Source organism: Glycine max, chromosome 9 (genome assembly GCF_000004515.6).
Source record: "Glycine max cultivar Williams 82 chromosome 9, Glycine_max_v4.0, whole genome shotgun sequence".
NCBI lineage: Eukaryota > Viridiplantae > Streptophyta > Magnoliopsida > Fabales > Fabaceae > Glycine > Glycine max.
The window spans coordinates 37,579,399-37,601,990 of NC_038245.2; the positions used below are offsets into that span (position 1 = coordinate 37,579,399).

Consider the following 22,592-nt stretch of genomic DNA (forward strand, 5'->3'; position numbering starts at 1 on the left):
AGTTGTCCATCATGGACCGGTCCAAAATGGTTGGCTGTGGCTGGCCACTGTCGGTGCATTGTATTTCAGTTCTTTTTTTGTTAGTTTACTTTTTTTGGTTTTTATTGGTAATCAATAGTTTTATAATTGCAACTAAGTCCTGTTTCAATAGGGCTGTTCATAATCTAAACCATTCCAAACATATGGGATTCCAAACATATGGGATTCCAAACATATGGGAGTTGCTACGTGCACCCAGTAAATAGTGAAGTGGCGAAAATGTCCTTAAGGGAAAGCCATTTCCGGAAACATTTCGGAAGACTATTATTCCAGAAACTTTTCGGAAGAACCTTCTTCCAGGAGAAGAATTAGTGATTCCGGAAGTACTCAGAAACTCTTTTTGGAAGAACGTCATCCAGAATTTTTCCGGAAAAAGTTTCTTCCGGAAGATATCCTTTTACTTCCGGAAGAAGGGTCTTCCAGAAGTTAGTTTTTTTTTTTAAAATAATTTATTTTGTAATAATTTACTTTTAATGAATAAACTAAATTATAAAATAATTAATATTATTATACATAAATAATTAAATAATTAGTGAACGTAATTATGACTAATATTTATAATTTGTTTTTTACGCGCATGTAAAATATGAATTTGTGTGATAATTTAGTATAATTTAAATCATAAAAATTAATTAATTCGTAAATTTTATTAAAAATATAAATTTTTTATTATGATAACATTTAATTTCTATTACAAAAGTTAATATATAATAAAAAAATGATTTATTATTTTATAACAAAGTGAAGAAAAAATAATTTTCATTTTATAATAATAAGTAAAAATAAAATAATATTTAATGCATATGTAATGATGATTTTGCCCCTGTGTAATTTTCTTTAAATTTACGCGTTGCACGCTTCGATTTCACGCTTCCGTTACTCACTTTCTTTACTGCGCCTTCTTCCTTCTCTGCTTTCTTTCTTTCGTTTTGGTTGTTGTTGCTTTCGGTGGTGGTCCCTTTTGCGCTTTCCATTGGTGGTCCCATGAAAGTATTTGAAGATTTGGTGGTCCCCGTGAAGCAGGTGTTTCGTATTTGAAGTTTTGTTAGTCGTTGTTCTTCCTATTTCGTCAGAGGTACGCATTTATGAGTATTTTTTTCAATTTCCGGCTAATTTTTAAAGAAGAAAAACAATAAAAAACTGTATCCGAAAGAAATTTTAGGCACAGCAGGAGGAAGTTCTGGAATGAGAATGTTAGTAACTTCCGGAAGAAGGTCTTCCGAAAGCACTTCTTTCGGAATAGGCCTTAGTAACTTTCGGAATGTTAAATTATTAACAAATTTTTTTATTTCTGTTTTAAAATTTATATATATATATATATATATATATATATATATATATGTTGTGGATTATTGGTTTAATTAGGTATAATGGTATAATATTAAATGATTTATGTAACTTAATTGTATTTTGTTGTAGTAGAAAAATATTTTATTAGTTGTTTATTATAGTGATAAGTTTAGTTTAAGTAAATAATGTAGTTATAAATTTAGAATATATTTGTATTAGTTGTTAGTATGTTTGTTAGTTAATAAGTAGTCAATTTATGAATGTGGTTATATGATAATTTGAATATACTTGTGTATGATACATATGTGCTGTTAATATGTTTGTTATTTAATGTGTAGTAAATTTTTGGATGTGGTTATATGATAATTTGAATGTACTTGTGTATGATGCATATGTCCTTAAGATGGACGAAGATCAATGGAGGTATGACTTTGCGATGTCACAAAAAGTTCATATGGATTATGATTATGATAATCAAGAAGAATGTGGGGTGAATGAACCACATGTGGATTGTTCAAATGCTTTTAATACGTCTCAGGTAATCATAGATAATTTGAGTCATTTGGTTGAATTGATGTTTTGTATGAAAATTAATATGTTAGGGTTGCGTTGTAGGTATTCGCTACTCGAAATGATGTTTTGCAATGGGCTCGAACAGTTGCCCATGAAAATGGATTTGTTGCAGTGATTATGAGGTCTGACACAGAGACCGGTAGCAGAGGAAGAAGTTCATTTGTCTTAATTAGGTGTGAAAGGAGTGGTGCGTACAAGTGCGGAAATAAAGAATTTGTTAGAAAAGACACTGGGAGTATGAAATGTGGTTGTCCCTTTGGGCTTCGTGGGAAACCAGTGCATGGAGGGGAATGTTGGATGGTGAAGTTGATCTGTGAGATTCACAATCATGAATTGGCGAAGTCCTTAGTTGGACATCCATACGCCGGACGATTGACTAAGGAAGAAAAGAAAATTATTGCTGATATGACAAAGTCGAAGGTGAAACCGAAAAACATCTTGCTAACGTTGAAGGAACACAATGCCAACAGTTGCACCACGATAAAGCAAATTTACAATGCAAGAAGTGCATATCGTTCTTCAATAAGAGGAGCTGATACCGAAATGCAACATCTGATGAAGCTTCTCGAACGTGATCAATACATTCATTGGCATAGATTGAAGGATGAAGTTGTGGTGCGTGATCTGTTTTGGTGTCACCCAGATGCAGTAAAGTTATGCAATGCATGTCATCTGATGTTTTTTATAGACAGTACCTACAAAACAAACAGGTACAGACTCCCACTACTTGACTTTGTTGGAGTGACACCAACGGCGATGACATTCTTTGCTGGGTTTGCATATCTGAAGGTTGAGCGTGTTAATAATATTGTATGGGCTTTGGAACGATTTCGAGGCCTATTTTTAAGAAACGATCGCCTCCCTCTTGTTATTGTCACTGACAGAGACCTAACACTGATGAATGCAGTGAAAACTGTGTTTCCCGAGTCTACTAATTTGTTGTGCAGGTTTCATATCGATAAGAATGTGAAGACGAAATGCAAATCTTTAATCGGAGAAAAAAATGCGTGGGACTATGTAATGGATAACTGGGGTACTTTGGTTGATTGTCCGTCCGAACACCAATTCCATGAGTCACATCAGAAGTTTCAAGTTGCTTGTTCACCTTGACCGATGTTCATTGACTATGTTAACGACACATGAATTATCCCCCATAAGGAAAAATTTATTACAGCATGGACGAATAAGGTCATGCACCTAGGCAACACAACAACAAACAGGTATTAAGAACTGATTTTATTTGTTAGTAAGGATTAGTAATAAATGGTATTTAATTGTTGTATATTTTCATGTTTGTTGTGTATTTTAAATGTAGGGTTGAATCAGCTCATTGGGCTCTCAAAAGAATACTACAAAATAGCGTTGGAGACCTATGTAATGTTTGGGATGCCATGAACAACATGATCACGCTGCAACACGTCGAAATTAAAGCATCCTTTGGAACCAATACGCATGTGATTGGACATGTATATAAAAAAACCTTATACAAGAGGCTTCTTGGGATGGTTTCAAGGGATGTTTTAAATCAGATTGCTTCTGAGGTTGACCGTCTACGTTATCTCAACAACAATCTCTCTTCTTGTGGTTGTGTGATGAGAAGCACGCACAGTCTTCCTTGTGCATGTGAGCTTTTTAGGTATACTGCTGGCAGCATCCCATTGAAGTCAGTCCATCTTTTCTAGAGGAGACTTTGCTTTTCAAACCAAGGGTTATGTGAGGCGGAAGTTACCATCAAGGAAGAGATAGAGATCATATCTAAAAGGTTTGATGAACTTGATGTGGCTGACAAAGTAACTCTGAAGAGTAAACTTCGAGAAATTGCATACCCTGATCATAACTCTATGTGACCTCCTCCATCAAAGGTCAACACTAAAGGTGCACCGAAGAAACCGATGTAAAGAAGTCAAAGATCCACAAAGCGTGATCCGTCTTACTGGGAGTACGTTGATGTTTTTCATTCTGTTCAAAGCAGCAACTCTCCAGTTAAACGAAGTGCATCATGTTCTCAACCGCCTCAGCCAACAAGGATCATCCCGATGTTGGATCAATTTTTGCCATTCTTTCAAGGTTTCATTCGTGACGTTGTGGATGTGAAAGCGGACGGTAACTGTGGATATCGGTCCATTGCTGCTTTATCATGTATGGGGGAAGATTCGTGGCCGTTAGTGTGTAATGAATTGATTAAAGAACTAGGCAGGTGGTCGCATGAGTACATGAACCTCTTCGGTGGCATAAAGAGATTTGAACAATTAAAGTTGTCCCTACTTGTTGATGGGTTTTCAAAGGTATGTTTTTAGGTTAATTTTTTTTAATAACAATCTTTAAATTACTTACATGTGTAAGTTTGGTTCATTCAGGTTAGTGTGGACAAGTGGATGGGCACACGCTCCAACCTAAGGTTGAGCACACTCTCCAACCTCTGTGCAATCGCCTCATATCTGTCGTAATCATCCTGTCAAAGTTATTAAAAATATTTATTATGAAATTTAAAATAAATAACAACTCATAAAACATTAAACGCGCAAATAATCTTACCACATGTGGACGGGGGTCAAATGCTACTGGAACCTGGGGGTTGGGCGGCTGTATGTAGTCCTCAGGGTCTGCAGCTGGTGCATCCCTCGGCTGGTCACCTGCCTAGGTCGGTATCATGAATGGGTGAGATATGCGGAAAAACCACTCCATGTAATCCGCAGATACCTACCCAAGCACTAGACAAAGCTGACCCGCAGGTAGTAAGTGATCCGCAAACTGCATCCACCTGTCATGTATCTAATCGTGTGACAATCGTGCACTAACAGGCGGCGGATGGATGCTCTGGATGTAACCAAATTGGCGTACCACCCTCTCCGGTCGAGCTGTGATGACCATAGGACCCCATCTCAGTTGACCTTGGAAAGATGAAATCTCCTGAAATGCCCTAACCCCCCGATGCTCCGTGTACGACAACCAGGACACATCTGTGACGGTCAAACCATCACAGCGTGCCCTGTAGGGTGCTCCTGTAATCTCCCTTCATGTGCGCCTTCGACGTCAACCACCGGGAAGCACGTGGGGACATCTCCTGGTATGTATCTTCAGTCACGCACTGGTGCACACTAGGGAAGTGCTCATAGATCCAGCACTACACAATAATTGAGGTTAACATAACATAAAAACATGTTTAAATCATAATCGAACGTAACATATTAATAAACACAAAATTTACCTGAAGTAGCATCAAGTACCCCGCAAGCTGTCGGGTGGTGGTCCTACAAGGTGAACCACATGCACGTATGTTGCACTCTTATTAGCAAAAAAAGTGCAACCGACAAGGTGCAATAGATAAGCGCGAGCTGCGACAATCCACCGCCGGGCCTGACATCTCGTCTCATAAATGTCTCGAACCCATCCTAATCATACATATGCCCCACGTGTGAGTGTTGTCTCGGCTCTGGCCTCCTCGGCAGACACCTCCAGCAACTCCGTCAGCAAAAATCTGGTCTCCTCCGTAGAAAGAGTGTGTATGATTAGGATGGGTTCGAGACATCATCCAATGTGATCGTCAGCTCTCCTACAGAAAGGTGGAAGGTGCTAGTCTCACCGTGCCACCTCTCCACAAATGCAGATATCAGTCCAGGATCGCCAGTAATAACTGAACAATCGATCAGTGGACTTAATCCTGTGGCAGCCACCAGGCCTTCAATCTCAAGCACTAGCCTCCCAATCAGTGTCACCTTCCTCCCATGTGACACTAACTTCAAATCAGGACGTTCCTGATTTGAAGTACAAATTATATAATTATTAAAAAAAATTAATCACAAACAAATAAATCAACAATGATAAATAATTAACAAATTAAAATACATGTCCACTCCAAACAACATGTGCAAGATGCTCGGCAAATGATGTGAGCACTGACGGGTCACGTGGACCACCCGGGAATCCCTCAGCAGCATCATCACCATCTGACCCCTCACCACTATCAGCACCCTGTGCGTCCGCACGCATCTCAGGTGCCTCCGCAGCCAGCTCAGGAACATCGTCAGTCATGTCAGAAACGTCCTCAACCATATCACGTCCCTCCGTAGTCATCTGATGAACGCTTAGCCTAAGGGCTGAGGCAGTAGGCTTACGCCTCTCGGGAACATCAGCAGCATCCTGGTCAGCAGGTCTATCTATGCCTACAAGTCTACCTATGGCACGACCTAAACCTCGTGTTCTGGCCATGATCTGCAAATCATGTCGAACACGTATTTTTTTCGGTCAAAATATACAATATTTTTTTTATAAAAAAAACAACTTTATTTATAAACAAATAAAACTAACTTAAATCAAATTATTTTAAAACATACACAACATAATTTTAAAAAAAATTAAACAACTTCATTTATAAAAAAACACAACTAATGTAAAAAAAATTAATTAGTAAACATCCACAACTTAATTTAAAAAAAAAATAAGAAACTTCATTTCTAAAAAAAACACAACTAAATTATTTAGTAAACATCCACAACTTAATTTTAAAAAAAACATAAACAACTTCATTTATATAAAAAAAACAACTAATATAAAAATAATTCATTACTAAACATCCACAACTTAATTTTTTTTAAAAAAAACTTCATTTATAAAAAACCACAACTAATGTAAAAAAAAATTAATTAGTAAACATCCACAACTTAATTTAAAAAAAAATTAAAAAAATTCATTTATAAAAAAAACACAACTCAATTATTTAGTAAACATCCACAACTTAATTTTAAAAAAAATAAACAACTTCATTTATAAAATAAAACACAACTAATATAAAAATAATTAATTACTAAACATCCACAACTTAATGTTTTAAAAAATAAACAACTTCAATTATAAAAAAAAACATAACTAATATAAAAATAATTAATTACTAAACATCCACAACTTAATTTAAAAAAAAATAAACAACTTCATTTATAAAAAAAACACAACTAATATAAAAACAATGAATTACTAAACATCCGCAACTTAATTTTTTTTAAAAAATAAACAACTTCATTTATAAAAAAAACACAACTAATATAAAAATAATTAATTACTAAACATCCACAACTTAATTTAAAAAAAACTTCATTTTTAAAAAACCACAACTAATATACAAATAATTAATTATTAAACATACACAACTTAATTTTTTTAAAAAAATAAACAACTTCATTTATAAAAAAATACTTCATTTATAATAAAATAAACAACTTTATTTATAATAAAATAAAAAAGTTTATTTATAGACAAAAAAAACACAACTAATTTCAAAATATATAATTAGTAAACATACACAACTTAAATTATATATAACAATAAAACAAAAATGGGAAAAAAATTTCCAAACATACACAACTTTATTTATAAAAATTAACTACTTCATTTATAAAAATACATAAGTAATTTAAAATTAAATAATTAGTAAAATACTCAACTAAAATGATATAAAAAATAAACTGAAACAATTAACATATTAACAAACTTAATTAACAAAAACAATATTTAAAAAAAAAACTTTTGGAAGAAGTAGTTCTTCCAGAAACATTCCGGAAGAAGGGGTCTTCCGGAAAGTGCTTCGGGAACCACTGAAAGGTCATCCAAAAGAACCCTTCTTCCGAAAACTTTCTGGAAGAGGTGGTCCGGGAGCTTTCCGGAAGACCAGTACTTCCGGAAGACGTTTCACAACTTCCGGAAGAATCCTTCTTCCGGAATACCTTCTTCCGAAAGTTCCGGAAGAACCCCTAACGGGTCTTGCGGAAGGCGCCACCGTCACCAAGCTGTCGCCATTTTTTCTGGCGTCTTCTACCCTAAGGTTCCACTATCCTAAGGTTCCACTAACCTACCCTAAATGCTACAAATGTAGTGCATAACAAAACCAAAGCTAAGAAGAAGGTCACCTACCTCGAATGCAAATGGGTCCAAGGGCTACCGGAGAAGCCTCGCGGAGAAGAAGCACGTCGCGGAAGAGAGAAGAGAAGAAGCTTTCGCGGAAGAGAGAAGTGAAAAGAGAGAATGCTTCCGAAAGAGGGAAAAAAAGCTTTTTAATTTTTTTAATGAAGGGCAAAATTGACCTTTCAATAAAATGTTGTGTGCACCAGCAATATTGCTGGGTGCACCTAGCATATCCCCAAACATATTGGTTTGAATTTTAGTATTGACCAGGTTGAGTAGTCAAACTCAACCCATCCATTTAAATCTAATAACTTTTGGTTTTGATAACAAGTTTTTCTTCTTATATATTTTGAATTTTTTGTTTTCTAGTATTTGCATTTTCTTTAGAAAATTTTAAGCTATATTTGAGTTTTTCTTTTGTCTGATAAACTCACTCAACCCAGCCTATCATTCATTGGAGAGAAGTCATGTGAGCATCTTTCTTTGCCATAATACTAGCATGAAAATCTCGTACCTCAGTGCCAATTCCCACCTTTCGGCACTGTGTCTTCTGTTACCATGAATGTGCTCCATTTTCCTATACCGGTTGAATTTAGCCGCACCTTTGTTATGGTTTTACCTATAGTCGAGAAGTTTGCAATACATAATACGAGTATGAGTATGTAACCTTACAAAGTAATGGTACATGGAAGTATATATAGTTGGTTTATGAAAATAAACGAATATAGTAGTTTATTGAAGGCAACACCAAGTCATGGACAACACAAAATCATCCTTTCATCTTCCTTTATAATCTTCTCATTTCGACAACGGATTCTCTCTCTAAAAGCATCATTCTCAACATCCTTTGGAAAAAATCCTCTCTTTCTCTCTGTAACAACTAACAAGCTTAGCTGTTTATGTTCTTTAAGAGTTCCAAAGTCAAACTCGTGATGTTTCCTGATTCATTGCTTTCACGAATTCACTAAATTTTACCAAACCGGTTTAAAAATGTCATGTGAATTGGTATGCATGAACCAATTCACGGTTCCTTATTGAAGCGAGAGAATTATGTTTTACTAGTTTTGCGTTCCTTCACATGTCAGTAACCTTTTACGGCACTACCCTTGAGTGCAGAGAAGACAATACTACTCATAATTTTCTAATGAAATTTGGAATGTGGATGTTGTGAACTACAGAACAAGGCTAGGATTCGAGGACCAGATCCTCCAGAATAAGAGTAAGGAAAAAAGCTTGTATTATTTTTCATATCCATTAGAATTACATATCATTTGTTTATATAGATGTTTCTGCCGTAAATTCTAGATACAATTTTCTAATGGATTTTGGCATTTTCTGCCTTAGAGGAATTTGGAAATGCAGTGTTGAGGTGAGACAGTCCATAACGGCACAACGACTCTGAAGAATTGGTAGATTTTGCTTTTGGAAGATTGTTGCCAGCTCATCGCTTGGCCACATAGTCATCCAGGTAACGTGGCCTGTTGCTACCTCATTTTGGTCTTTCTTCTTCTTTTCTGGTTTCTGTTGCATGCTCTGTTCCTGTTGCATCATCCTCACCATTTGCATCATTCTGTGCACACTACTTTGTATTTGGGTTCTCATTCATAACATCCCTGCGGGCTTCCAAAACAACCTTGTCCTCAAGGTTGTAATCCTTTTGAAGATTCTCCCAACTTTCCCATGACGTGTCTTCAGGAAGTAGTCTTGACCATTGCACCAGCACCTGCAAGTGCTTCCCCGAATTTATGATTTCCCACTTAGTGTCCAGAATTGCGAGGGGAGTGATTATCGGATGATTGTCTTCCGACAAGGCTAGTAATTCCAGAGTGAGGGTTGAAGGTGTTGACTGATACAACTTTAACAAGGAGCAGTGGAATACGGGATGAATCCGTGAATTTGCCGGTAAATTCAATTGATATGCAACCTCCCCAATGCGTTTCGTAACCTAAAAGGGCCCGTAAAAGCATTTTGCGAGCTTTGAGTATTTGATTCCGGTGGCTGTGGTCTGCCGGCAAGGTCTCAATTTGACCAGTGCCCAATCCCCCTCTTTAAAATTGGCGTCCCTACGCTGTTGATCGACTCATTGCTTCATCCTTTGTTGAGCTTTGGTGAGCTTCTTTGTTAGACTAGCGATAATTTGATCTCGGTGCTTTAACCAGTCATCCACTGCTTCTACCTTTGATGTTCCCTCCAAATACTGAGACAAATTCAGAGGTTTCTTGCCAAAAGTAATTTCATATGGCGACATTCTCGTAGCATAATGAACGGAGGTGTTGTAGGACCACTCTGCCCAAATTAGAAAACGCCCCGATGTTGCTGGCTTCTGATGGACCAAGGATCGGAGGTACTGCTCTATGACCCGGTTCATGACCTCCGTCTGGCCGTCGGTCTGAGGATGGTAAGCCGAGCTCATACAGAGCTTGGTACCACTGAGCTTGAATAACTCCTGCCAGAAGCGGCTGATAAAGAGAGGATCTCGGTCGGAGACCAAACTCTGAGGCATACCATGGATTCTGTCGGAAATGTCCATGAATGTCTTCGTGACACTGGAGGCCGTATAATGAGGTGGTAAGAGTCCCAGATGAATGCCATTTGAAAAGCGATCCACTACTACCAGAATGACGGAGTGCCCTTGAAACGAAGGCAATCCCACAATGAAGTCAAGGGAAAGATCTTCCCAAGGCCGTGCCGGCACCGGTAATGGACAAAGAAGACCAGAAGGTCACCGGTGATCGTATTTGGTTTGTTGACAGGTAAGGTAGTTGGTGACATACTGACGAATGTCCTTCATCATGTTTTCCCACACAAAATTCTCGTTAACTTGCGCGAGAGTCTTCATAATGCCCATGTGGCCTCCAGTGGGTGTAGAATGGAATTCGACGAGAATGAGTGGTATTACTCGAGCATTCTGTGGTAGCCAAATACGCCCTCGTTGCAAGATGAAATCCTGCCGAAGAAGGTAATCAGGATGCTTGTGAGGTTCCGACAGAAGCTTTTGTTGGAATTCCGGAAATTCCTTGTGTGTTGCTAACTCCTTGTGCAAGTCCTACAAAAAATCACAATTGGGAATTGTTAGTATGAAAAATTCCCCGGAGGGAGGTTCCAAGCGCTTGGATAAGGCATCTGCCGCCGCATTCGCCTTGCCGGCGCGGTACTGGATAGTATAATCATATCCCAACAATTGTGCGAGATATGTCTGCTGCACATGAGTTTGAATCGCTTGCGCCATGAGCTCTTTCAGACTCCTATGATCAGTTAAGATCGTGAAGTGGTGACCCAGAAGGTACTGGTGCCATTTCTTTACGGCTATCGTGATTGCCGCCAGTTCACGCACATAAGTAGATGCCCGGAGCAGCTTCGAGCAAAAAGGCTTGCTAAAGTAGGCGATAGGGTGATGTCGTTGAGAAAGGATCACCCCCATGCCGATACCCAAGACTAGAGCTTTGCACAGTGCCTCCTTCAACTTGAGAAAAGCTTGGTTAGCCGCTATGGTCCAGAGAAACGATTCCTTAGTCAACAAGGCTGTGAGGGGTGCCGCCAATGATGCATACCCCTGAATGAGACACCGATAGAAACCGGAAAGGCCCAAAAAGCCCCTTACGGCTCTGACCGAAGTGGGTGTCGGCTATTGATGCGCAACTTCTACTTTGGCAAGGACAGGCTCAACACCACGTTCTGAAACTATATGGCCAAAATATTCGACCTGTGGAGTCGCAAAGGAGCATTTGGAGAATTTCAGGAAGAAGCTGTGAGCGCGAAGGGTCTGAAAGGCGAGCTTCAGGTGTATCAAGTGGTTAGAAAACGACTTGTTGTAAATTAATATATCATCGAAGAAGACGATGATGAATTTACGCAAGTAAGGTGCAAAGGTAGAGTTCATAGTAGCCTGAAATGACGAAGGGGCATTACATAAGCCGAAGGGCATGACCAAAAACTCATAATGTCCATGATGAGTTTTGAATGCCGTTTTGCTCACATCCGTCGGCGCCATCAATATTTGATGATATCCCTAGAGCAAATCCAATTTGGAGAACTAGCATGCACCCCCCAATTCGTCAAGCAATTCATCAATTGTTGGGATTGGAAAACGATCTTTAATAGTGATCACGTTCAGTGCTCTGTAGTCCATGCAGAAGGGCCAGGTTCCATCTCGTTTTTTGACCAATAACACAGGAGAAGAAAAGGGGCTGGGGCTGGTGCTGGGTCAGATAATGCCATGTTGAAGCATGTGGGTAACTTGAGTTTCAATCTTTTGTTTATGAAAATGAGGATACAGATAAGGACGAACATTAACCGAAAGAGAGTTGGGTGAAAGGTGGATAAAGTGGTTAGTGTTGCGGGAAGGTGGAAGAGTGGAAGAGTGGTAGGTGGTTGAAATAGGGAAGAAAATTGAGTGGTTAAGGCATGGATATCAGGGTGCGGCATGGAAGATGATGAAGCCTGATCATAGACCCTTATGTGGAAGTATTCGACAGCGCTGTGTGTCTGTGTTAAACGGCGGAGCTGAGGTGTAGTAATGGCGAGAAGGAAACTATCTGAATTGCCTTTAAGTTCAATTAAGCTGCCTTGGTAGACAAACTTCATAGACAATGTGTTATAGTCAGTTAACACTGGTCCCAAAGATTTGAGCCACTGAACCCCGAGGACGACATCGACCCCACACAGGGGAAGAACATGAAGGTCCACCATGAATGCCTTGCCCTGCACAAGAATGTCGACATCTCGACACAAATGGTGGCATCCCAGTTCATTTACATTTCCAACCAGCATGCACAATGGCGGAGTGGGTTGAGCTTTCAAGCCCAAAGACTTCAAAAGGCGTTCCTGCACAAAGTTGTGCGTACTCCCTCCGTCAACGAGGATGACGACAAGCTGGTGCAAGATCCGACCCGCGAGTCGTAAGGTTTCTGGAGCGGTTTGTCCCGAAAGGGCATGTAGGCTTATTTGGGTTGGAAGTGGTTCGGTTTGAGGTTGGGTAGAGGTTGGGTTATGTTGTGAGTCGGTGTGGGTAAGAAGGGACGGGTCATCTAAAATAGGGTTGTGTTGTGGGGGTATATTAGGGTTCGTATCCTCAGAAGTGTGGTCCTCATCCGCGGCAAGAAGAAAAAATCGAGGGGCACAACGGTGACCCCTTGTAAACCTTTCGTCGCAATTAAAGCATAAACCGCGCTCCCTGCGGTTCGCAAGTTCCTCGACAGTGAGGCGTCAGACGGGAAGAGGAGGAGGTTTGGCCGAAAAGGGTAAGAGGGGTAGGTTAGGGTTGTTGGTGGAAACAGGGGCTGGTAAGGGTGGAGCAAAGGGAGTTGTGGAAGGTGGTGGGGCAAAGGATGGTCCTGAAGATGCTAAGGCAAAGGTGGGTCCTGGAGGTGGTGAGGCAAAGGTGGATCCTGGCGGTTGTCGGCCACGAAACCCTTTGCGATTTTCGTGGAGCTTGTCTTCAATGAGGCGTGCAAGTCCCGTGACATGCACAAGGGAAAACGGCTGGAGAGCCTGCACCTCGCGACGGATGTTGGGGTCGAGGCTAGAGATAAAGCAGCTGAGGAGAAAGGAAGAGGGCAAACCAACAATCCTGTTGGTGAGGGCTTCGAAGTTGTTCAGGTAGCCCCTTGCTGTCCCTTTTTGTGTCAATTTGCAGAGGAGTCCAGTAGGATCCTCGTACAGCGAGTGGGCAAATCGGGCCTCAATGGCTTGAAGGAAGGAAGGCCAAGTGGTGAGTTGATGGTTTTGCATCATCCACTGAAACCGTGCCAGGGTTGACCCTTCCATGTAGAAGGATGCTATGGTAAGCCTGTCTGACTCAGGGGTTGAATGATATTCAAAAAACTGTGTAATTTTGAATATTCAGCCCGAAGGGTCTAATCCATCAAACCTAGGAACGTCAAGCTTCATTCAAGGAGGGTGATTGTTGGGTGTGTTTGTTGCAGGTATGGCTGAGGAGGAAGAAGGGGTCTGTGAGTGATGGACTGTATGTTCCAGGGCCTTAATACGATGAGTCAAGGCATCAAGTTTTTCGTTGGTGTGAAGGGCGTTGGAAGCAAGTTTGGCCACTGTCTCCTCTAAGCGTTCCATGTTCGATTTAGAACATGTTGTGTCAGCCATGAGAAGAAGGCAATGAAAGCACCAAGTTGTTGTGAACTACAGAACAAGGCTAGGATTTGAGGCCTAGATCCTCCAGAATAAGAGTAAGGAAAAAAACTTGTATTATTTTTCATATCCATTAGAATTACATATCATTTGTTTATATGGATGTTTCAGCCGTAAATTCTAGATACAATTTTCTAATGGATTTTGGCATTTTCTGCCTTGGAGGAATTTGGAAATGCAGTGTTGAGGTGAGACAGCCCATAACGGCACAACGACTCTGAAGAATTGGTAGATTCTGCTTTTGGAAGATTGTTGCCAGCTCATCACTTGGCCACGTAGTCATCCAGGTAACGTGGCCTGTTGCTACCTTGTTTTGGTCTTTCTTCTCCTTTTCTGGTTTCTGTTGCATGCTCTGTTCCTGTTGCATCATCCTCATCATTTGCATTATTCTGTGCGCACTGCTCTGTATTTGGGTTCTCGTTCATAACAGTGGACATATTAGTTCTTGTAATATAATAAACATTCACTCATTGCCCACAAAGAATTAACAATTGTTGGCCACGGTGGTCCTTAAGCAATGAACATGTTAATTCCTTAAGATGACTAATGTAGCCAGCAACCATGATTTCTGAAGAACCACGAATAAAGTTCTTAGAAAGTGAATTATGGATCTAACTCAATCCTACAAAACTGTCTTGTAAGGTGAGTGATAGGCGATGTAGAATCTCCAACAGAAGTTTTAGTACATGTTTAGATAAAAGTTGCAAAAACCTAAAATAACCATGAATAAATGTATTGGAATTTTTTATTGTGCATTGAAATTCTCAATGACTACAGAAAAAAATTGAGGGTTTTCTCATTTACATATTAAGAAAAGGTTTCACCGCATAACTGAATCTGTAGATGCTGCAGTTACCACTCACATGTTTTACAAGTCCTTCTTGAAGCCACCTTATTATCAATACATTGGTATTTAACATGAGCAGGAACATGTAAATTACATACTCTGTTCAAAATAAGACAGTTTGTAAAGTGGCAGTCCAGTATCTAAAGATTGAACATAACCTTGATGGCGTTACCACCACGAGCACTTGTTTCAAAGGCTTCTTCCACTTCCTTTTGAGAAAACCCAAACCTATGAGTTATAAGGGGTTTTACATCGATTTTTCCACTCCTTAGAAACTCAAGGCAAAGAGGCCATGTGTTCATATAGCGAAAAACTCCAAGCACATCAACTTCCCTGTATTATGTATGATAAACCATCACTATCAAACGTTACATGAATGAAGAAAAATTAAGAATTGCAAAAGTAAAACAACGCATATGACATGTATTTTTCTTAAATCATTCGATGTCGTGAAGTGCCTACTAAAATGGATATACAATATATATATATATATATATATATATATATATATATATATATATGTATTTTATCTGGAACTTATGAAACACCAATACTTCAATTTGCTTCATGTATCCATATCCGATACGTATCCAATACATTTATACTTCAATCTGTGAAGTATCCAAGTATTCCAAGCCTTCAAAAAAGTTATGAAAATCCAATACCACTACATGTGAAACATAGAAGCATGTATAATATAGAAATATAGAAGCATTGTTCCTTGATGAACCAAGAAAGGAATGATATTGATCCCATTCTTATTATGCTAACAATGATTTATAATTTTTATTTTGTTTTTGGCAATGTCCAAGAATTATGTTCTTAATTTGAATTTGCAGAATCACAATTGTATATTTATTTTGTTTTATGATTTTTTATACATATCTAGATATGTATCGAACACGTATCATATCTTATATATTTTTAAAATAATCATATCAGCATATCTAGTAAACGTATTTTATTTGTGCATCATACATAGTCTGTAACAAATGGAATATAAGCTTTTATTAATTATTTTAATAAAATCAAGAAATACCTTGCTGCAGCTGGGGTGAGTGGGACAGTCATTTCAGAATGTCCCATTCCCACTAGACAAACTTTGCCACCTGGCTGAGTAGCACTCAGTGCTGTAGACATGGTTTTGTCAAAACCAGCACAATCAAAGGTAACATCTATATCAGCTCCCATAACCTTCTGTATCTGCACAACTTCTTCAGCCACATCCTGCAAAGCAGTGTATTTAAAATATGGTTTGATTGGTATTCATAGTAGCACCCAGAAATGCACAGTAAATATATAAATGTGTCACACAAACACATTTAAATGGCAAAAACATTACAGAAACCAAGCACTAAAAACTTACTACAGAGTACAGAAGGGAGAGTGAAACAAGTTGTGATGAAACAACAGTTCTTTCAAGGAAAAGAATATATAAAATGTAAACAAAGTGTCAACTGAATATATAGGAAATGATGAATGGAGACAGAAACAGATAACTAGTGAACTGTCAGTTTTGCTTATCACACACCTAACTCTTGACAGCATTGTGTTAAAATACTAGTTTCATTATTTGTTTATTTATTTTTATCAAACCATTGTTTGTGAACAGGCACAGCATCATCAGCCACTAAACATACATGCAAATTACTGTAATGACAGATGCAAATAGTGTTGCAGAATGGGATTGTTCAACATGCTTATTGTTAAAGAAGAAAATATGGAAGACTTTGGGAAACTAAGGATTCTAAATACCTGAATGTTTGTTGAGACTTTAACAATGTCATCGGCACCAAGTGATTTTGCAACAGATAAACGATAGTCATCTACATCCACAATGACAGTCCTGGGTGCCCCAAAAGCACGAGCTGCAAGCATTGTAACAAGTCCTATAGGTCCTGCTCCCATGATTAACACATATGTTTCTGGTCCAATATTAGCTCTCCTACAAGCATGAACACCAACACTTAAGGGTTCACACATTGCTCCCTCCTCTAGGCTCACGTTGTCTGGCAGCTTAAAACATAGGTCTGCAGGATGCACTATCTGTAAAGAGAAAAAGGCAACTCAAACATGGGTTTTCATTGGAGTTTTCACCACATTTGAGTCTAACTACAACATTGTTTTTAAGTGTATCATGCCTAAAATCATGATTATATTGTATTTTACAAGTCATGATTGTTGAAACAACTATTATCTCATACTTAAGAATATACGGCAAAAGTTCATATTTCCAATCACATGGCCAGAAATCAAAGCAATTGAAGTTTTAAACGGAACATTTTCCAATGAAAAAGTCACATATTAACACCGAAGAAAATCATATTAAACATTAAATATCAAACTTGAGTGCTCAAACTTGCCAGCGTATCATCCTTGTAATCTGAGTACATTCATGCAGGTTTTATTCATAACACTTTGAGTAGTCTGTACTCTGTATGGTTCAAAGGTTTGTGCAATTGAATAAATTTTCTCTAAAGAAATCATTTACCTTGTTATAATCATCATACGGCACAAAAACAGGAAGCCAGGTGATGCTTATACAGCATGGAAATTAGATATATGTATGATTTTAACTCTGGATTGAATATAACAAGGACTGTAGCATATAGTAAATTTCATCCCAGAAAATTATAAGATAAGAAGATCTTGGTCTACACAGAAACATTTTCATTGAACTTTAAGGTCACAGCTTGATTTTAAAAAGCATACCCTTCAAACTGCTTTGAGTTTGAGCTTATATAGCAATGTTGTGGAATCAAGAGTCAAAGTGCACGCTGCTTGCTACCATTTTGTTAATGTTATAAAGTAAATCTAAAAATATTGACTTTCTATACATAAAAAAACAATATGAGAATAAGTACAAAGATGAAATGGAATTCTATATTTTCAGTTTCTTCTTTTAGATGTTAGTTAAATCAATGGCAGGAGAGCGAATTGACAGGGACTTCCCACTTGTTATCGAGAGTCATTGACATGATACCAGTGGGTCATTGGCTTCATTTCATCATTTTACTTGTTTCTTCGAAAGTTCCATCAATTCACCTATTCTTAATCTGGGGAAAAAATAAAAAATACTACTGACACATAACATTGAGGGATATGCCATATCTCTCATGATGATGCATATAACAAATAGTCTCAGATATAATATGCTATGTGCCCAAGTAAACGTATAACCATCCAATGTATATTCTTAAATGGTTTGAATTTACACACTTCTAAAACGAAAAGAATTTGTGAAATTATACTGATGATTTGTACAACAGATAACATTACCTATTCCCATATAATTTTGAAACTGAAGTCAAGAATATAAGTAAGTTGAGTTTTTTTAGGATTCTAAGGAAGTTTTGTTAAGTGATGCCGTATTTAATTGCATGAGATTTGGCTTGATCTTGCCATTGTTTCTTTCAAACTCTTATTATTTAGAAAAGCCAAGTATACTTCCAGTTGCACATGACTGAAAGAATAATACTTTTTGAGAAGCTGTGAATTGTTTCAAACCTGATTAGCCAGGGAACCATGAACTGGTGGAGTAGCAAAAAACTTCATATCATCGCATAAGTTATATCGACCCTGTTTGCAGTGGTCGCAACGCCAACAACTGATCCCAGGCTCAATTGCCACACGGTCACCAGGCACCAAACTCTTCACTTGACTGCCAACTTCTTCTATGATCCCAGCACACTCATGACCAATAACCATTGGTTCTTTAACTATAAAGTGAGCACACCTCAGTGTCTGAAAGTAAATGAAACAACAAAAATTGAAACTTTCCACTAGAGAAAACATAGATAAACGCAGGAAATAACCCCTCCAATATAAATTTCCAACCAAAACAAGATCTGAAATCCTCTTGTCTTACCCAAACGTGGAAATAAAAAAAATTACCCATCTAATCAATCATAGATTGCTCATTTAACTCAATAGATTTCTTAGCAAATTAATTACAGACATAGATCATCAAACACCTCCAACATAACTTCATCTTTCTTTTTTCTACTGAAATCAGATGTAATAGGATGTGGGTGTTCATGGATTGGATCGGTTTTGATAAGAAAAATCATCTGATTAAATCACATCGGTTTTCTTAATTCATCATCCAATCAGTTCTCTTTACAATTTAAATCCAATCCAATCCAAAGCAGGTTGGATTGAATCGATTTTCAGTTTTATTCTTCCTTTTATTTTTCATTGGAGAAAGTATTAAACAGATAGTAAGATATCTATCAAATATCTACCTTGAGGTAGTGAACATCACTCCCACAAATACCAACAGCCTTCATTCTAACTCTGACATCATGGGGTCCTTCCAAAACACATAATTAAGTAAGCCAATGACTTGAAAATAAGCTTAGAGGATAGTAAATGCAATCATCATCAATTAAGGAATTTGAAAATGAATACCCAAAGTAGGAAGCTTGAAAGGCTGAATCTTGAGAGAGTTTATTCCAACAAGCCAAGCAGCCATATTCTCTTCTTTGCCTTCTCCATGTTCATCAATTGACATTCCCCCCTTACCCATTTCCTCTCTCTCTCTCTCTCTCTATTCTCAAAAAGTTTTCGGAGATAATAAGACTTACGGTACAGTGCTGTCAGTTCTAAGTGGCTGTGCTATCACTTGAATCCACTTATAACTTTTATAAGTGCCCTTTTTGGTTCATTGGTATTTTAGTCATGATATATGTTTTTTTTATTTAGTACAAATTTATAGTAAATAAATATTTTTATTATATAAATTATGCTAAAATTAAATTTGTAATAAGTAAATATACTTTTTTACTATATAGTTACTCATTTCGTTACATAATAAGTGTTATTTTAAGTTTTTTTTATTAAAAAAACTAATAAATAAATGAAAGAGATTAATAATTGTACGAAACTAACTTTGTAATTAATATTAGTGAAAAAATGGTTAATATTACATTACAATGATAGTACTTATTTAGAGTAATTAATATTAGTGAAAAAATTATTAATATTACATTAAAATGATAGTAGTATGAGTGAAAAAGTAATTAATATTATATTAAAAAGATAAAATAACACTTATTTTAAGATTTATTTATTTATTTTACATAACTTTTTATGAGACAAATGAAGTTTATTTTTAACTTACAAAAACTATTTTAAGCTGTGATATAATTGTTTTTAACTATTAACGGTTTGTTTTAAGAAAATATTAAAATTAATTTAAAGGTAAAGTAAAATATGGAAAACTGAGAGGAAAAATAATTAACAAGATCCGGTATATAAATAAACACGAAAAAATATTATAAATTGAGATTATTCTTTAAGTTTTAGTATTGTGTAAGAAAAATATTAATTTACCTGTTTATTTTTATTGTGTCAGATATTATGGTGTTCTTCTAATTTAGATAGACTAATTTCTTATTATTGACTTTGACTAAAGTTTATTTAAAATTACAATTTTTTTATAGTTTTTGCATGTTATTTTATGAATTTTACTCATATTTTTATAATTTTTAATAAATTTTACATAAAGGAGTGTTAAAAAAAATTGACAGAATATGTTACTTGGCCCTTTTCATGTTGTAATTTATAATGAGGAAAGTAAATTATTATTAGTTCTGTTTTTTATATATAGAAATTAGATTTAATTGCAAAATCCGTTCTTTTATTTTGCCAAATCTATTCCCTTTTTTTAATTTAGTATCTGAAGCCTATATGGAATTTTTTGAGATTTCATAGAATCTATTCAAAAAATTTATATCTTGTTTTGATATATAATTGAATATGTATTCTTATAAATAAACAATTTTTGTTATACATATAAAACTAAAGAATGCTGTTTTTTTCTATTATTTGTTATTTTATAATATTCTAATGAATATTTATTTTCATTTTTATTATTAGTTATTAGAATATTTTTTATTATTAGAAAGAATAAATAAAATTGAAAAAAATAAAAAAAAATCAATAAAATTAAAATTCTCGCGGTCGAATATTTACTCTTTTATTATCAATCAAATTCAGATGTAATATAGGGCACAACTCCTAAAAAAAGGATTGTTTTTGGGTTTCTTTCGCCATTTTATTATCTTTTAAAATATTTATATATGTGATTTAATAATATTTTTTACTTATATTAATATATTCTTGATATTTATTATAATAGTATTTTTTTATTTATATTTAAATTTATTTAATTAGGTATGTAAATTTTTTAAAAAATTAAATTATACAGTAAAGATATGTAATTAAGTAAAATGACAGTATTTTTCATTTTTTAAAATATTTATGTATGTGATTTATTGACATTATTTTTTTATTTTATAATAAATAACATGAATATCTTAATATAAATAAAAAAAATGTTGTTAAAATATTATTTTAAAAGATAAATATAATATATAAAATAAAAAATTGAAATAAATATACATATTCTAATTTACATGAAAATATAATTTAATTTTATATATTATATTTTAAAAGATAATATATATGATGATAAAAATAAAATAAATTAATTTTAAAATATTTTGCATAAAGTTGATATTAATATTGTATTTAGTACCAAATAATTAAATGAATACTTGGGTGTAGTGGTAAAAAAATGTGTTTTTAATTCCTTCCACAAATATTATTAAAGTTCTTTTTTAAGAGGACGAGTTTTACAATTTTAAGCCTATAAATTATTAGTCGTTTTCTTCATATATTATTAAGTATTATTTATTTTTATCAACAAATGAATGTTGGTTTTGTGTTTGATATTGGGTTGTTCTCATCTATAAGTTTCGGCTGTGCATATCCTCTCAATCACTGTCTATTGCTATATTGGGCTTTCAGATAACGTTGGACCATGCTTCTGTTGGGTTTATTTTATGGGAATTGGTAGGGGCACCTAGCAAGATTGCTGGTGCACCCAGCAATTTTTTAAAATTCCCAAAATACCCCTTAACGTTTCTGCGGAAGAACCTTCTTCCGTGCTATTTCGCGGAAGAACTTTTTCCGCAGAAAGTCACGGAAGAACCTTCTTCCGTGAGTTAATTTATTTTTTTAATTTTTAAATTTTTGGATTATTTTGTATTTGTCTATGTTATTTTGTATTTTGTGTTTTACTATTAAAAAATTTAGTGTATATTTAATTCAGGTTATTATTACAAAATAAAAAATATTTATTTAATACGTATTAAATTTTGTAATAGTAAAAAAATTTGTGAAAGTAAATATTTTTTATTTTTAAAAGAATATACGGATTAAATATTTTTTATTTAATCTAGGCAACTATTACAAAATTTAATGTATACTTAATTTGGATTATTATTACAAAATTTAATGCATTAAATATTTTTGTAATAGTAACCCGAATTAAAGCATTAAATATTTTTTATTTAATTCGGATTACTATTATAAAATTTAATGCATTAAATATTTTTGTAATAGTAACCATACTTAAATATGCATTAAATATTTTTTATTTAATTCGGGTTACTATTATAAAATTTAGTTCATATTTAATTTGGGTTATTATTACAAAATAAAAAATATTTATTTAATATATATTAAATTTTATAATAGTAAAAAATTTGTGATAGTAAATATTTTTTATTTTTAAAAAATATACGGATTAGATAGGTTTTATTTAATCTGGGTTACTATTACAAAACTTAATGTATACTTAATTTGGATTACTATTACAAAATTTAATGCATTAAATATTTTTGTAATAGTAACCCAAATTAATGCTTTTAAATATTTTTTTATTTAATTCGGGTTACTATTAGGGATAAGTTGTGTGAAAGCCAACAAGTGAATGATTGCAAATGGCAACGCATTT

The 22,592-nt window shown here is 35.4% G+C and overlaps 1 protein-coding gene and 1 long non-coding RNA gene across 2 annotated transcripts; both read right to left on the reverse strand.

Moving 5' to 3' along the window:
- Positions 1-4,288: 4,288 nt before the first annotated feature.
- LOC102661344 (uncharacterized) lies at positions 4,289-6,176 on the reverse strand. The gene is made up of 3 exons (XR_005886369.1): positions 5,111-6,176; positions 4,438-5,026; positions 4,289-4,354 (listed from the first exon to the last, which is right to left on the reverse strand). It is a non-coding gene; the product is annotated as an uncharacterized lncRNA (long non-coding RNA).
- An 8,482-nt stretch (positions 6,177-14,658) lies between these two features.
- LOC100791559 (putative sorbitol dehydrogenase) lies at positions 14,659-19,394 on the reverse strand. The gene is made up of 6 exons (NM_001252732.2): positions 19,199-19,394; positions 19,033-19,100; positions 18,296-18,532; positions 16,544-16,834; positions 15,828-16,015; positions 14,659-15,121 (listed from the first exon to the last, which is right to left on the reverse strand). Exons 1-6 carry the CDS (start codon positions 19,314-19,316, stop codon positions 14,929-14,931), a joined length of 1,095 nt encoding a protein of 364 aa, NP_001239661.1. The 5' UTR covers positions 19,317-19,394; the 3' UTR covers positions 14,659-14,928.
- Positions 19,395-22,592: the final 3,198 nt, after the last annotated feature.

Bases quoted from the DNA above. Each gene is read 5' to 3' on its own strand.
- LOC100791559 (NM_001252732.2), bottom strand. From the start codon at position 19,316: ATGGGTAAGGGGGGAATGTCAATTGATGAACATGGAGAAGGCAAAGAA. The intron at 18,533-19,032 runs GTAGATATTTGA...ATTTACTTTCAG, and splicing joins GTGATGTTCACTACCTCAAG to ACACTGAGGTGTGCTCACTT. The intron at 16,016-16,543 runs GTATTTAGAATC...ACTGCTTTGCAG, and splicing joins AAGTCTCAACAAACATTCAG to GATGTGGCTGAAGAAGTTGT.